Source organism: Lepidochelys kempii, chromosome 4 (genome assembly GCF_965140285.1).
Source record: "Lepidochelys kempii isolate rLepKem1 chromosome 4, rLepKem1.hap1, whole genome shotgun sequence".
Classification (NCBI taxonomy): Eukaryota; Metazoa; Chordata; order Testudines; family Cheloniidae; genus Lepidochelys; species Lepidochelys kempii.
Genome location: NC_136383.1, coordinates 8,848,231 through 8,865,140, shown reverse-complemented (window position 1 = coordinate 8,865,140; position 16,910 = coordinate 8,848,231). Strand labels below are relative to the sequence as shown.

At 47.0% G+C, this 16,910-nt stretch overlaps 2 protein-coding genes across 7 annotated transcripts in view; one reads left to right on the top strand and one right to left on the bottom strand.

Moving 5' to 3' along the window:
- The window catches only part of POMK (protein O-mannose kinase), a 48,897-nt gene that overhangs the window by 13,374 nt on the left and 18,613 nt on the right, over positions 1–16,910 (top strand). The gene's annotated exons all lie outside the window — the stretch shown is intronic.
- HGSNAT (heparan-alpha-glucosaminide N-acetyltransferase) overlaps positions 1–16,910 on the bottom strand; it is a 36,373-nt gene that overhangs the window by 8,072 nt on the left and 11,391 nt on the right. For 3 of the 6 annotated variants that reach the window (XM_073340292.2, XM_073340290.2, XM_073340288.2), the window contains 13 exons: positions 13,928–13,997; positions 12,082–12,151; positions 10,639–10,742; positions 8,995–9,071; positions 8,257–8,287; positions 6,528–6,688; positions 5,473–5,588; positions 4,348–4,472; positions 2,654–2,780; positions 1,993–2,079; positions 664–741; positions 463–533; positions 211–323 (listed from right to left, as the gene is read on the bottom strand). In XM_073340292.2, coding sequence (XP_073196393.2) covers positions 211–323; positions 463–533; positions 664–741; positions 1,993–2,079; positions 2,654–2,780; positions 4,348–4,472; positions 5,473–5,588; positions 6,528–6,688; positions 8,257–8,287; positions 8,995–9,071; positions 10,639–10,742; positions 12,082–12,151; positions 13,928–13,997 — 1,230 coding nt within the window. The other 3 variants (XM_073340287.2, XM_073340291.2, XM_073340289.2) reach the window with 3 other exon arrangements.

The window sequence follows — 16,910 nt, the reverse complement described above, 5'->3', positions numbered from 1 at the left end:
CATGTAGAGAATGTAGTTTTTTAATTAAATCAAAGTTTAAGGATCTTTTTTAATCAAAGGTTTTTCATTGCAAAACTATTCTTGAAGGGAAACATTTTAGCAGTAGGTCTTGCTGCTTGACATGGCAACAGAATGTTAATTTTACTGATAAGGACAGGACTAAACCACCTATTGCATCACAGATAACTAAATATGCTTGAGTTTACTGACCTGGGTAGAAAAATGGAGCACCTGACCAGCATCTCTTGACATCCACAAGATAGTATATCAGCAATAAAAGCATGAAGGCAAAGCAGCTCAAGGTTGTCACATAAGAGATTGACCTACATATTTTCAATGGGAATATAAAAGTATATTTAGAGAAGTTCAATATGGACTGATGTTGCTACAGTTAAATACATTGTGTCCATATAGCTGGAGAGAAACACATTGAATAGTAAAAAGTTACATGTCTCTACTTACCATAGATTCTTATTTGCAGGAATAAACCCTTCATCTTTAGAGCATTTTGTCAAGATAGCAGAAATAATCCCCTGAAATAATGAGTTTGGAGTTTATATGAACTTTCACTGCAGCACATCTTAGAAATAGAAAGCTTGTGCTGCATGAAAAGATGTGGTTGTTAATGAGTAATTTAAACTTCTAAGAAAAGATGTTACTTACCATGACTACACTCCATATAAAAAACCTACTCATTATCTTCTTGTGCTGGTCTTTGTAAAACAAGAATATTTTTCCTGCCTATAAAAAACAAAGGCATAAAAACCAGTAAACATACCAGGAATTTTCCACCAGCCACTTGCAGTAGAATGGAGAAGCTTAAACTGCTTTATTTGTGCTAAGCAGTTGGAAGACCGAGATTAGGAACTCTTCTAGGAGAATGCATTCAGGTGAAAAACAAGTGATGTTTGTTTAGCAACAAAAAAATTCTGATTTCTACCCCATGTGAGTAACTACACCCACACAACTTTTACAGCTGCTCCAGTGCAGCTCCTATTAAGGCAACTAAAAAATAAGGAAAATCCAGAACAATCAAGGCAACATTAACATTTTCACCAACCTAAATGGCCATGCCTTGCCACCTATATACCATTATACCCAAAAGCACTCCTTGACCCTTCAGGACACACACTCCCTTTCAGTTCCAATCCACGTAGCCGATTTCTCAAACTCATATTCAGACACAACTAATGGCACCCCATGGACAATGCAGAACTCCTTTCCTCCATGGGATATGCAGCGTGCCATTCTACCTGACAAACTAGGGCGGTTGGATATCACACCTAAGTCCAGATACACATATCTAAAGTCAGCCACTACAAGGTTGTTCCCCACACCTAGTATCTGAGACCCCCCTAGTTATTTTCGGTTTTAAGTGACAGTGACAGGCTACGAGGGAACTTTTGACATGTTAATGGTTTGAGTGGCAACGCGCCGTCGCCTATTCTGGAAAACGAACACATACGACAGGTGCTAAGCGCATTTGAGAGATGAGGACGGTGATGGAAACACCACAGCCAAGGTTCTCTAACATATGAGCTTAAATTTAACAGCCTGAGTCCATTTTTAGTCTTACTTTCAGAACCCCTGAGCAGCCAGCTGCTACGAGTGATTGCCAGACCTCACCACAAGCCACTGGTGCGATGGTTCTAGGCCTCCCCAGATAGGACAAACAAGGGTTTCAAGAACTGAGCAAAACACCTGGTTTTTTTAAACCTCAGAATCACGCAGGTCAATGTACCTCAAATTTTGATTTAAAGCCTCTGCCAGCTGGCCCCTCCTGCCCTGCCAACTTGGACTCAGGAGGTTTTCAGAGGGTTTGGCTAGTTTATAATGGAACTGTGACTGCAACCTTACCTCTAGAGAAGATGCTGCCACTCCAGCTCGAAAAGCTCTTTTTCCCCTTACCCCCACCTTTGACAAAACACCTTCAGTTGTTTCTGGGAGACGAAGGCTTGCTGACAATGTAGGTTCAAAAAGCAAAGACGGTACCTGAAGTCCCAAAAACGCCATGAAGATTGAATTAATTGTTCCCAAGATGCCTTCGGGATCATAGGCCACTGTTGTTTGGTAGAGCACCTTGCAGAAAGAGAGATTTAGGATTAAAAAGATATGCACCCAGCCCTGAACTTCCTTCTCCCCTCTCTCACCCTGGGGCCATTTCCCCAGCCCTCCGCTGAAACCTGACTGTTGTCAATGCCAGATTTAGATTTCACATTGAAATCATTCCATTTACACTGTATGACAATCCCTCCTCAGAACACAGCCCAAGGAAATGGTCTTTGGAGCAGAACCCTCTCCCCACAGCCCCCAGGCCAGTGTGCTGCTGATGTAAAGCTGGTGAACTTGCTGAGCTGCAGATAGGCCAGGCCAGCCCCACCCATCCACAGCAGTTCCCAAGTCTAGCCTTTCCACCTCCCACAGTGGTACCACCAGAGTTGTCAACTAAGTTTCGGAGAGAGCTTCTAAGCAAGGAAGAGCCCCTCTTAGCTGTCACATCCCAGACAGAGTGGGAGCGTTGGCATTTAAAGAAGGAAGTAGCTTTTTCTTCTTGAAAACTTAGCTAATTTTATATTAAAGTTGTTGACATGTTAAACACAGAACCTAACTCTGCAGCAAGTCAATGGTTTATGTGCAAGTCAGAGCCACTCACATTGGATGATGGGTGTTGGTAAATATGCTTTTCTCCCAAGAGCAAGTGATCAATATAACCGGCTGCTCCTCCGGTGCAATTGGGATATTTTCCAAAATCCCCAATGCCACCGGGGCCAAGGTAACCACTGGAAAGGAAGCAAAAGGCCATGGGTCTTTGCAGCGCTATTCTGTTGAAAGGCTTAAGCATGAACAACAATGCTAAGTTTTGCTGCTCTTTAGGGATCTGCTGAAGCAGAAACTCACCCCCACAGGCAATCAGGTCATACACCGAACTACCTCCTTCCCTGGTACAGGTCGCAAGGGGAAGGGTAACCCAGAGGAGACACTGGCCAATGCCTGGAAAGCAGAGCACCTGGTAACTAGTTACCACCAGTGCGCTCTGTAACTGCCAATCCCCACAGGCAAACTAGACACGTGCCAGACTCAGGCTGATCAAGACAAGATCAACTGTCAACAAGCCATAGCACCAGGGCAGCCAAAGCCCAGCACTGCCCAGCCTTGCCCTTAACTCCAAAAGGGAGAGCTCACCTTCCCAGCCACCAGCCCAGCCCCTCGTCCCTCGCCCCCCCCCCCCCCAGCAAATCCAGCTCTTGAGCCCCTGGGAAGGTACAATGCACAGTGGAACTCAGCCCAGCTTTTTATGCTGCAGAGTCTTCCTCTGGTCTGACGCACAGGGGTGAATACAATGTGCCGAATACAGAACAAGCCAGTGCAGCATCGGTGCCGAAAGGCAAGGAAATGCTCACGGACTCCCACAGCAGTAAGGACAACACAGGGGAGCTCCAAGAGACCCCTCAGGCTGCAGCCACTTGGAAACAAGTGGCTAACAAAACTCCGTGGTGGGCAGCTACGTGCTGTTAACAAGAAATCCCCCAGAACCCAGTGCCTTGATGCTATGAGACCCTCAGCCAGTGTCAAACAGAGACTGTACTTGGAAATGGCAAGAAGAGGCCACACATGACTAGTCAGCACCTGAGGCTAGTGGCTGGGGAAGCAAGCACTGGCAGGGGAGGACATCTCCAATGCTGACTGCACTCAGAAAGCAGCTCATTGAGAAGGGGCATAGAGATGAACAAGGTACTTTGAACAGGCTTAGTAAGGTCCCCATCCAGCATCCCACAAGCCCAGGCACTTCTAGAAGCAAGGAGAGTTCCAGGCTGTCTCAGCTAGAAGCACCACGCGTCATTACTAGGACCCAGGTGCACGTGATCTCTTTACAAGGAGGGGAGGTCCTCATCTGCCTGAGCACACAAGCTGCGGCAGGGATGTAGCTGGCAGCAGACAGCAAGCATCAACAGCAGCAGCCTGAAAGCTCAGCCCATATGAAAAGACTAGCTTGTTGAGATGTCCTTTCGGGAAGAGAGCTCCTCATTCCCGTACCTCCCAGGGGTGCAGGGAGGAGACATGCATGAGAGATGTGAGCTGCTCAGATACTACAGTGATGGAGACCATAGGAGAACCTCAGAGGGAGATTTTAAACCTGCTTCTTACTTAGGTGAGTAATAAAGATGTCCTCTACATAAAGCCAAGTACTTCACTGCAAAGTGGGGAAAGGGATGTTTCACTGAGAAACCCCCTTTTCCTACTGACTCAGAGCTAGACACACTGAAACATGGTTCCTATGCAGCAGAATAACCCCTGACATCACACAGAAAGCACCCAAAGGAAAAGGAATCCAAGCATTCAACTTACTTTGGGCAGCCAGGTACAATTAACAGGAAGGTCAAACCCAGCCAAATCGCCTCCAGCGTCAGAATGAAAACCCACTGTGGCCAGTAGAGCAGGATATCCCGCAGGGCAAAATACGGGGTCTCCTGCTTAAGAGGTAGGGAAGAAAAGGAAAACTAATTGGCAAATGATCACTGAGCATTTGGGGAAAAGACACCTTTCACTTTCGAACAGTCCCCTGGCACTGCAGATGGTTGGGAGTGATAACTGCAGAGTTTGCAAGGCTTTCCATTGTAACATCATTTTCACACACCCACAATGTCTGAAACTGACATTCACCAGGTTTGCCTTCAAAAGTGATTTTGTTTTGAAAGTCTGAGCAAAATCCTTTCTGCAGACTGTGCGTCACAGACAGGAAAACAAGGCACTTTTCCTTGTTGTACAAATCCTAGCTATGCTAAAGTGGGTGAAATTTGAAACTCTGGATTCAGCATGGACTAAACCCTTGCTTGGCTCAGTTGGGGGTCAGAAAGATTAAAATAAAAGCACTATAAGTGATTGGAAAGGGTCATGTCCCAGCATGCTTAGTGTGTTTCTGCTAAGCCCTGCTTTCTTAGGGCATTACTGCCCGGTCTGTCTGCCTTGCCTTCTGGCCCAGAGGGTGGTGCTCAGACTGACATGCAACAATTCTAGAAGAGGGAGGCATTTGGAGCCTTGAAGTGGACAGTGGACTGAATTTAGAGTTCAAAATTACACCTGTGTTTCAGCACCCTTGGAATCCAAGAGGCATTGATTGCAGATCAGGAAGGAGTGAGTTCGTAAGGACCTCTATAATCCTTTATATGGCAACCAAGCTGGGGCTAGCCATGCGGAGTAGTTGAAATGCACCCTGCTCTGCTCAGTTCCTGAGCAACCCCCTTGCACTGCTCTGTACAGTTAAACAGATATTAATCTTGTGCAGCAGGGCTCCGAAAACCACACAAGAGCTGCCGGAGACAGGAATACAGTGGCAGGCACGGGAGGGGCGACCATCTAGCAACAGACTGCACGTGCAAGAGGCAAATGTGATGGTGCTGTGTATCCTACATGTGTTTACAGCCTGCCCCTCCAGCATCATCGAAGACAGAGCTATAGCCAAGGATCACTCACCAACGGATCATTCTCAGCCACCGCTTTAGCAAACCCGAGTTCTAAGACGGCAACCACAAGGTAGGTAAATCCCAGTCTCTGGAGTACACCTGGAATCCGCAGATTACTCCAAGACACTACAGGAAACACACACACAATGTAAGAGGGGGGCTGCTGACCTATTACGGTGGCTCTCTGGCAATGCACATTGGTAAATTCTGGCTCCTTCTCAGGCTCCGGTTGGCCACCCCTGGGTTAGGGCCTATGTACTCATGCTGCCTCAGGGAATGTCTATGCAGCAAAGAAAAAAACACTGCTGACCCCTGCAAGCCGATTGCAGAGCTATTTCATTGCTGTGTAGACTTCCGGGCTCAGGCTGGACCCTGTGTGTAGGAGGGTCCCAGAGGAGGTGTGTGATGCACTCACTTCGTGCCCCACTTCCACAGCTTTGGGGATATATCCTACCCACCCCGCCTCACTGTACAGGGAGGGAGAAGGGCACAAGGCAGGACCGTCCCATGAAACTCAAGCAACACACTTGCACTGCGCCCCTTCCTTTAAGCACAACTTTTCCTACTCCAGGCTTTCCTTTCCCACTCCCCTGCAACTTCACAGTCCGAGTACAGTTGTTATGATCAGGATACAAGAGGAAGGCGTGACGGTCTAAAAGCAAGAACTGGGAGGTCCCAGTCTCCTATGGACTGGATCTCTCTCTCTGGAAGTTACGCTTCAGTCAGTTACTGGGCTCAAATAAATGGCTGAACGGATTAAATTCTCCAGCTTGTGTTACACAGGAGGTCAGACTAGATGATCTAATGGTGCCTTCTGGCTTTATAATCTAGGACTATAAGTAAGGAGACAGCCTTAAACCAGACAGTTGTTGAGTTATGTAGCACAGCTGAACAGCTCACCATTCTTGGCCTGTTACAGCACTTGCAGAGAACTGCCCTCTGCCTACAGTTGGTCCATGGGGTGGGACTGATCATATATTCATTCTATAAACAGCCAGGTAAAAATGGGAAAGCTACAAATTCCAAAAAGGACAAGCAAACAACAAATGAATTCTCTCCACTTACAAGGTCCAAGGCAATAATTGGGATTGATGATTATGACGCCTATTAGAAACAGCAAGAAACTCCTCCAGAGAGCTTTCCCCAGCACTTTCCACTTCGAACATCCCCGCCTCAGCATGGAGTTCAGTGACAGTGAAATTGAGGTGCCCATGATAAACACAAACCTAGAAATGCAGGTAGCTGTGAAATGGGTCTATTCAGGGGAATCACGACTAATCACACATACTCCAATGCTGTGGCTCCTGGAAGCAGCGGCATGTCCCGCCCCGGCTCCTATGTGTAGGGGCATCCAGGGGGCTCCACACGCTGCCCCTACCCCAAGCACCGTCTCTGTAGCTCCCATTGGCCAGGAACTGTGGCCAATGGGACCCGCAGGGGTGACGCCTGTGGACGGGGCAGCACGCAGAGCTGTCTTGCCAGTGCCGTGCCTCCACGTAGGAGTCGGGGGGGTGGGGGCAGCATGCTGCTGCTTCTGGAAGCTGCGGGGGCGGCAGCTGCGGACGGGGCAGTGTGCAGAGCCGCTTGGCCACGCCTCCATGTAGGAGCCAGAAGGAGAACATGCCACTGCTTCCAGGAGCTGCTTGAGGTAAGCGCCGCCCAGAACCTGCATCCCTGACTTTCTCCCGCGCCCCAACCCCCTGCCCCAGCCTGATCCCCCTCCCACCCTCTGAACCCCTCGGTCCCAGCCCGGAACCTTCCCCAAACCCTTCTGTACGCCAAACATCTCATCCCCAGCCCCACCCCAGAGCCCTCACCGCCAGCTGGAGCCCTCACCCACCCCCACACCCTGAACCCCTCAGCCCCAGCCTGGAGCCCCCTCCTGCACCCTGAACTCCTTATTTCTGGCCCCACTCTGGAACCCGCACCCCCAGCCCACATCACAGCCTCAGCGCAGAGCCCCCTCCCATATTCCAAACCCCTCTGCTCCACCCCAAGCCTGCAGCACCCTCCTGCACCCTAAACCCCTCATCCCTGGCCCAACCCCAGAGCCAACACCTCCAGCCGGAGCATGCATCCCCTCCCGCATCCCAATCCCCTACCACAGCCCAGAGCCCCCTCCCGCACCCTGAACTCTTCATTTCTGGCCGCACCCCCAGCCGGAGCCCTCACCCCCTCCCGCACTCCAACCCCCAATTTTGTGATCTTTCGTGGCCCGCCATACAATTTCCATACCCAGACGTGGCCCTCAGACCAAAAAGTTTGCCCACCCCTGTACTAGCCCATAGGACATATATCACATCACCAGATTAGCCCTGCCCCTGGCACAGCAGCAGACTCTCATTGGTCTGTGCTTAAAAAAACAAACAAAAAAAACCCCAAACACATACACCCCAAAATCCATTTTCCAAATGGATTTAAGGTGCATTTCAGTGCAGTTTAGCAGCATTCCACTGTGTGGCCCTTCTAGTCTACCAAGGGGAGACATTTATTCCTTTCAGGGAGTATCCTTCTTCAAACTCTTCTTTGCTGTGAAGCCCACAGAAACCTTGACAATGGTTCGGCTGTTGGTGTGCTCAGGTCACAGCTCATCATGCTGACCAATACTGTCTCATTGTTTCCTTGTATTTCCCGGTCTATCTGTCAGTTGCCTTTGTTGTAAGTTCTTTGGCACAGGGACTGACTTTTTGTTCTGTGTTTATACAGTACCTAGCACAATAGGGCCCTGGTCCATGACTAGGGCTCCTAGGCGCTATGATAATACAAAATAATAATATTCGCCACAAAGACTTACCATGGAAACACAAGATCTGCCAGCGTTAAGCCTACAAAGGAATCATTAGACAAGTTTTAATTGCCTCGAAAGACTGAACTTATGATGACCCTCATTTCTAAGTCTGCAGAGGAACTGCAGAATGCTTGTAATGATTCAGTAAACCAAATTCTTAAGCAGCATCCTAAGAGATACTGACAAATAATTACTCCTTTGACTGTATCTGCTTCACTTTCCCTTCAGTTTGTTTGCCCCAAACACTGTCTGAATTAACGGCTGTGTCACAGGGAAGACTTCTGGCATGGGATCTTCACAATTTACCATGGTATTAGCACAGCACAACGTGTTACAACACAAGACCGTCAAGCATGATCACTGGGGCAGGCCTGTCATTAATGTTATCTGTACAACACCTAGCACAATGGGATCGTGACCTGGCAGTCACCTCTAGGTCATACCACCATAAGCGTTAAATAATAACACGGCCACTCAAAATGTGTGGCTGTGTTAAAGATGTAAGCAAAAAGGTTGTGTGACAATATAAAGCCTTCCCAAGATTGTCGGATACCAGGAACAATCACACCGTGCTTTGAAATATTCTCCTGCTAGATGCTGGGGGCTAGATCCTTTGCTGGTGTAAACTGACGTAGCTCCACTGAATTCAATGGAGCTATACCTATGTGCACTAGCTGAGAACCTGGCCCGGTCTGTTCATTTCTGTGACTAAGGACTGCATTACATGTATGAACCATACTTTACCATTCCAACTCTGATGTCTGAAGAACCAGTATTTTCCTCCTCCGTAATTAACAAATACCATAATTATGAGAGAGAGCCTAAAAAGACATAAAAAATAATGAGAATGCACATACAATATTGTGTGTCAGAAACAGACATACGCTTAATATTTTACCCCGTTAAAACATTTTTCAATCTGTCTTTTTTTAAGCAAGATTATAAAAAGAACAGCCAAGCATGCTGTCGAGGGATCAGTGAAAGACCTTCATTCAGAGGAAACTGACGTTGACTGAAAGAAGGAGAGAGCACTGGAAAGTCAAATCACTAAGCATGCTGAGTGTGATTTTTGTTCATATTCCCATATAAGTTCACAAAGCTGGCTTCCCACCTTGCTCCAGCCCAATTCAAAATGTTTCAGGAAACCCAAAAACTAGGATCCTACAGTTCTTCCCAGTTAAATGGACCCCCTGGGGCTGTCAGATCTCTAAGCCAGAGATTGCACTGATTGGACCTAATAATTCCATGTACTCCACCAACTTAATTTAGGAAGTCCTCAGCCCCCCACATGGTCCCCTGAAAGAGGGAAAAGAGTCATTCCTCCCATTGTAGACAGTGGATAAATCAGAACATGGAGTTAAGAGACTTGACCAAGGTCACAAAGGAAATTTGGGAGCAGGGCAGGGAACAGCAAGGCTGTATTTTTACTTGTAAGCTGCATGGAGGGAAGAGAATGACTGAGTACGAGGAAGGAGCACAAGGAAAATCTAGCTAGAAGTCACCCAGTGCACATGAGAAAAAGGAAATGGAGGTTGGACACCAGGAAAAACTTCCTGCCATGGAAATCTGGCAGCCTGTGGAACTGTCTGTCAAGGGAAGTGGTGAAAGGCCCATCAAAACCAGGCAGGACAGATACCAGTAAATGCACTACAGGGAACAATTCTCACAGGGAGGGAGAGAAAGAAATTACCATAATATATAGGGCTGGTCAAAAGTTTTCCATCTAAACTGTTTTTCAATGGAAAACTGAGTTTTTGACACACTGTTTTTCATGAAAAGTGTTTGCTTTCCATGGAAAATTTAAAGTTTTTTTGGATGCCTGAAAACCAAAAAAATAATAGCTGAGTTTTTAGCCTAAAAGTGAAAGATTTTGATTCTGAAATGCCCTCACAGTGCCACATGGGAGCTGAAGTTCAGTTGCCTCATGCTCCCTCATCTCCTCTACTGGCAAACTTCCCACCCAGACTACATTTCCCATGAAGCACCAGGGTCACAGGGCAGCCGTGATGCCTGGCCTACACTATCCAAGAGGGAAGATCATGCTGCATGATGGAAGATGTAGTCTGACCAAAAAGCCCACCCTATAGAAGAGGATGAGGCACCGGAACTACAACCCCCATGAGGCACTGGGGCAGCATTACCAATCAAAATATTCTGGTTTTTGATTATTTGCTGAAAACTCAAAAGTTTTCACAGGAAAAAATAATTTCCAGCTATCTCTGTTAATAGGCAGTTTCCTTCTCCATAAATATAAACCTACATCCAATACCATGACATTCTACCATCCCTGGGGGCGAAGATTTCATTCTGTGGCCACAATTACATTTCTTCAAACCTAGAAAAGCTTTATAAAGAAGTGGTAAAGAAGCCTCTGAGGCTGCAATTTACCCTCGAAATGTGTCAAGGGAGCGCAGTCGCCATTGGGAGATGGTCCACGTGGTAGCTGGGACATCGCTGCTTGTGGAATCTGTTCTGGTCGGGGATCCAAGCTCCTTGGAATAGAAACACCACACAAGAGGAAAAGCTAGCAATTGCCTCAACACCTTTGCCATCCTGATCATCTGGGGAATGTGACTCAGCCAGCTGAGGCCTAGAGATACTGGGCATTTCAACACACCCTAACTAATTCTGTTCTTCCCATTTCTCTCTTTATTCCTCACTGAGGGATTCCTTGTATTTCACACTTCATACATCTCACTTCTTTAATCAGCGTAGGAGGCATGGTCCAGTGGGCAGGGCACTGGACTGTGACTCAGGAGAGCTGGGTTTAATCCCAATGTTGGCCACACGCTCCATGTGACCTTAGGCAAGTCATTTAATCTACCCTGTGCCTCGGTTCCCCATGAATAGGATGGGGATAACACGTCTCGGCCTACAGGGGTGCTGTGTGGCTAAAATTCATTAATGATTCTGATGCACTCAGCACGCCACCAGTGAAGAAGGCCATGTACAACAGACTCCTGAGAGAATAACTGGGGAGCATAACACGGAAGTGTGCTCATCCAGCGTGGGCAGAGTACACTAGGCCAGATGTTGATGTCATTTACACTAGTGTAAATCCAGAGTGATTCCAACAGCTATATTCCACATCTGCCGAGTGTGTAACAGCGCAGACTGTGGCCCACAGCCTCTGCCGCACTTCCAGGCCCTGGGCTGGTCACAGAACTCTAGGCCTGAGTTCAGAGTGCCTAGAAGAGCAGCTTCCCTCTCTTGACGCTGTCCACGTCACAACAGGGTAATTCTTTCAGTGGAACATTTCCTGCACTGAAACTAGAGAGAAAGAGGCAAACAGCTGCCTGGGCAGTAACTGACAGGGTACATGTACACTGGAGCTAGGGGTGTAATTTTCAGCTCAGGTAGGCGTACGCACATTAGTGCTGATGAAATTAGCTTGCTACAGATAGGAGGGTAGCCACGGCCGCAGGATAGGCTAGCAGCTAGCGGTTGCGAGTACGCAACCAGGGTCTCAGACAGGATTGTACTTGGGGAGGCTAGCCCATCACAGCTGTGCTTCTATGTTTAGCATGCTAGCTCAATCAAAGCTAACACATATATGTCTACCTGAGCTGGACATTACACCCACAGCTCCAGCGTCGATGTATCCTGAGAGTCATACGTGTCCACTGCACATACATTAAACATAGGTGGCGAGCCCCCTCCAGCACTCCCCAAAGATCGAGACAGCTGTCTACCCACACTTGGAGGATTACCCAGGAACCTGTTCATGGGGGGATGTGGCTGATAATTTACTGAATCTCAAAAAGGACTAGCTGGTGTGAACGCTTCAGTGTAAAAACATGGACGGCAATTTAGCGCATTCTAGCAACTCACAGAATTAATGAGATGATCAGTGTCTCTAGGATGCAGTTTCTTGTAAAACCAATTCCTGACTGGATTGATGCTGTGAACCAATAACAGAAAGAAAAAGAAAAGAAAAAAAGATCACACTCTATTGCTTATTCAGAACAAACACACGCTATCAAATCATGTTGGAGCAGCATAAACCAGAAGCTGAGAACATCTACCCCTCTCCCCCCGCCCGTCCCACTCCCCTCCTCTCCCCGGATTAGTACAACCTTATTAAGCTTGCGAAGTCAAACACACAAAAGTCAGAGTGCCAGAATTAAGCAACCTTAATTCAGCCCTATTGTGTGTATACACTATGGTACAATCACCACAGGCTCAGATTTCCTCCCCCCCGCCCCCCCTTTTTTTGTTTACACTCAGGACCACCTCGTTCAGTGCACAGGATGGATGGCTAGGTAACCAGATTTTCCAACCTTTATAGTTAAACACATACTTAAATCGAATTGACCGGAATGGGCTGAACTGCTGTTCTGAACAGGGGATGCTTTCCTGATTCAGGGCCCTAGACACTCCGTAGTAGTGGAAGCACATGGAAACATTCCCTGTATTAAACTTTGCAACCCTGTGGTTTAGTTGGAGGATATCGGCATCTGGAAAACGATAACTGTGTGATGATTAAATGAAGTTGGCCTGAACTGTTGTGTGGACTGCCTGAAGCAGAATGCAGAAGGGGTTTCCCTGGGATGACAACAAGGATTTAAGCACATGCTTCAGTGCGTTCCTGAACTCAGGCCGACATTCTCCTATTCATTTCTCATCCCAGCTCCTGTGCTACAGTCTGATAGAACAGCTAAAAATACAGCAAACAAGGAGGATTATGTGACAGGCAATAAAACTCCATTTACAGTTCAGGCATCACAAACATAATAAGGGCATGGGAGTGACTGTAGTGCTGGTGAAAGCCTTCAGAATGACCGCCTGACAGAAAGTATCCCAAGAAAAAAACCAAAGCACGGGCAGCAGCAATGTGGGTCTCTTCACCCCCATCCCATGCATAGGGCCCAGCACTGAGCTCCAGAGGCTTCTACAGTGAGGAGTTAGTTAATATGCTGCAGCTGGCTCTTCAGTAAGACTGAGAGCAGCAGTTATCCATCAGCCACCCACTGAAATGCAAACACCTAGCAACCCAGCCTTGGACCGAGAGTACCAACAGCTGTATGCAGTGTTATTGTAACTGTGTTGGTCCCAGGATATTAGAGACAAGATGGGTGAGCTCCAAAGAAGAGCTCTGTGTAAGCTCAAAAGCTTGTCTCTCTCACCAACACAAGTTGGCCCAATAAAAGATAATACCTCCCCCATTTTGTCTCTCTAGCACCAACAGCTGTCAGACTGTTCAGACTTTCAGACACTACCCATCAGGACCAGAAGAAGTGAAAGGTTCCATGTCCCATTGCCCATATTGTGAGCCATCCAGTCCCCCATTAACTCCTTTGTTTCACAGTAGCTCTACTAAATTCAGTCAGCAGTTAATCTGTTGAATAAATTTCTTATTCTTAAATCAAGAGCTTGGCCCTTAGCAAACAAAAGGCCAGGTAGTCAGATGGTGCATATCAGCCTAGCTCCAATGAACAGGAGACTCCAGCTGTAAGACAGGCCAGTTCCCAGTTTGCACTCATGAGACAGCAGGATCTTTTTGTTTTGTGATTGTACAACGCCTAGCACAAAGGGCCCTGGCTCATAACTGGGGCTCCTGGATGCTATGGCAATACAAATAATAAATAATAATAGTGAGTGTGTTTTCATCTACAACAAAAACCCCAAGAGATTCTTTAATACGTACAGGAATGTTTCACAAACAACGTCCACTTACATCACGAAGACGTGTCCCACTGTCAGGATACTGAGGACCCCCATATAAATGAGGAATGCATACAGGATAGCTGCAGGAAAAGAAGAGACATCTTCATAGCTGAGGTAACAAAAACAATGGGCATTCTGGGCCTGATACATCAATGCGTTATACCTGTGTAAAACTGGACTAACCCAGCGAGAAGTCAGGCCTACAGCTTGCTACAGGAACCTCACTGAGTGGTACCGTAAACCGAAGGAAGGATTGACCGGGGCTAGGGCACAAGCATGGTTTTGGGAGACCAAGGTTCAATTCCCTGCTCTGTCACAGACTTCCTGTGTGACACTAGACAAGTCACTAAGCTTCTCTGTACCTCAGCTCCCCATCTGTAAAATGGGCATAATACTTCCCTCCCTCAGCCCTGTGGCTGTTGTACACTTTGAAGACTGTGAAGTACTTTGAGTTCTAGTGATGAAAATGCTAGGTATTGCTTTGTGAGAGCACAAGCCCCAGCAAAAAAACCAAAGTGCCTGTATATTCCAGTACAAAAATAACCAAGGCAAAACACATTGTAGTGGTAGCAGGGGTGACAGGGAGAGGATTGATTTGGTAGATGTTGTAAAGAAAGAACTGGCTGGATTTAGAAACAGCCTGAATGCAAGGAGTAAAAGAGGTAGAGAAGTCAAAGACACGCTGAGTTTGCAAGCATGGGGAATGTCTCTGTTAGAGCTCAGGGAAACAGTTTGGTCAAAACTATTTCACAAAAAAAATGCAGATTCGGGGGCATTGAAATATTTCACAAATTTAAGACAAATTTGCCAAATTGTTTGCCCCCCAAAAATCTAAAAATATTCCAAAACAACAAAACATTTCACTTTGACCTTTTTGGAGCATTTCAGTTTTTTTTTATCTGAAATGACTTTTCATGTCAAAGCTTACTTCAATTTTATTAAAAATAAAAAACATGTAATAGGGCTCAAAAACAAAACAAAATGTTTTGTTCAACCTGAAATTAACCCCACACACACAATTTTTGGTATGGCCATGAAATAAAAAGCATCACTATTTCACACAGGTGTAGTTTCTTTAGAGTTAAAGGAATGGAAATATTATTACAAAGAGCAAGAATAGGGAAGGATGCTGATTAGAGAGTGAAACAGCTCTGGGAGGGACACACAGAGAAGAGAAACAACAGGTATTAACGTAAAACAAAATGGGTGGCTAGACAAGGTTAAACAAACAAACCCAAAGCTTTGTGGCAGAAGCAGGGCTCACCGAGTGCAGAGGAACAAGCTGGGTGTATGTTTTGGGAGGAGGAGAAGGAAGTGGGATCTAAATCTTAAAACAGAACACAGACACATACCTAGTGACTTTTTTGCTTTTGTGTCTGTCTTGCCTGTTTAGATTGTAAGCTCTTCGGAGCAGGGTCTGGCTCATGCTATGTGTTCGTACAGTATTGCACAAAACGGGGCCCAATCGTGGTCAAGGCCTCTGCGTGATCATGCAACGTATATAAATAAATAGTAAGATAAAGAAGGAGAAGAGCAGCAGGCCAAGAACAGAAGCCCACGCGACACTGTAATGGGATGTACCAGCCCCTTAAGGTGTGAGGGAGGCCACCTGGGCCAGTGCTATGCCACTGCATGTTTTGCCGGGAGACATACCTGTGTGACAGATCAAGGTCAAAGAGCAAGAGAAAGGGGTGTCAGAGTGGCATTCTGGGAGAAAACACTGCCAGCTCTGCTTTTAGGGCCGACAAGTGGTGCTCCAGGAGCAGGGCAGGCTGGAAAGCTCCACCCCCCTCCATGGTGAGGAAAAGGCCTGGCTCAGGGCAGTTTCCAGATGGCCTCCCTCTGGGATCCAGAGAAGCAGGGTTGCTCACAAACATATTTCCTGCCAGCCAGATTGTGGTCCTGGGCTGGGGTAAGGCATCCTAGGAGATGAAGGCGTATATATATCCTGCCCCTTCCCCAAATATGAGGTGAGACCTGGAAGACAGCTGGCTATGCCGCTGGGTGTCTCCTGAGCCCAGCTTTCACTGTTTGTTTGGGATGCTTTTGAGCCAGACATCACTGAGAAGCGTCTGATGCACTTTAAAACAACCCAGAAACCCTGCAGACATTTTTGACTGTCTTACACAACCAACTGGAGCATTTTGATATGGTGTGGCCTGCCCCTGGCACCAATGGAGAGCAGAAAGTGACAGGACAGTGGAAAGGGTAGACACTACAGGCAGGAGAGCACTCAAGCATGGAGTCAGGAAACCTCCTGGAAAGCTGGGAAGGAGGGCATAGCTAACAAGTGAGAAAGGATGTAAATGGTCTCAGACAGGAATGGGTTCATTGGTGACCTTCAGGAGAACAGAGGATATTGAGAGGAGCAGCCGGATGAGAGGCAGAGATCACAAATAAGTAAGAGGGAAAGAAGAAAGGCAGTTGTTGGAGAAGTAAGGAAGTGATAGGATCAAGGGTTTGGAGGAAGAAGGAATGAGAGACCATCCAACGTCTGAGTAAGGAGCAGGTAGCTGAGTGTGGGAAGGTGGTGGTGTAGCAGGGCTGGCAGAGGAAAGGGAAGGAGGAGAGCTCACATTACACAGAGTCAATATTTTCCCAGAAGTAAGTAGCAGAATCTCGGGTCAAAAGGGAGGCAGGGACATGAAGAGGAGTGGATTTGAAGAGAGAGTCAAAGCTGGAGAAGGGCAATGAAGGATTTAAGTGATGGAGTCCATCAGGGAAGAGAAATCAAGCTGTGCAGTAAGGGAAATAGCAGAGTAGAAAGGACAAAACCGTAGTGGAGGCAATTACTGTGGTCACTGTATTTAATCCAGAGATGTGTTATGATGGGAGTTGGGCAATCATACCACCTTGAAGCTGTTGGGTTTGATAACTGCCTTCCCTTCAGGCTAAATGAGAGAAAAATAAAATGGCCCTTTGTTCAGTAATAGATAAAACAATGGAAAACTAGCTCCCAAAGACTGAGCCACATGCAAGCCTGGGCCATATAG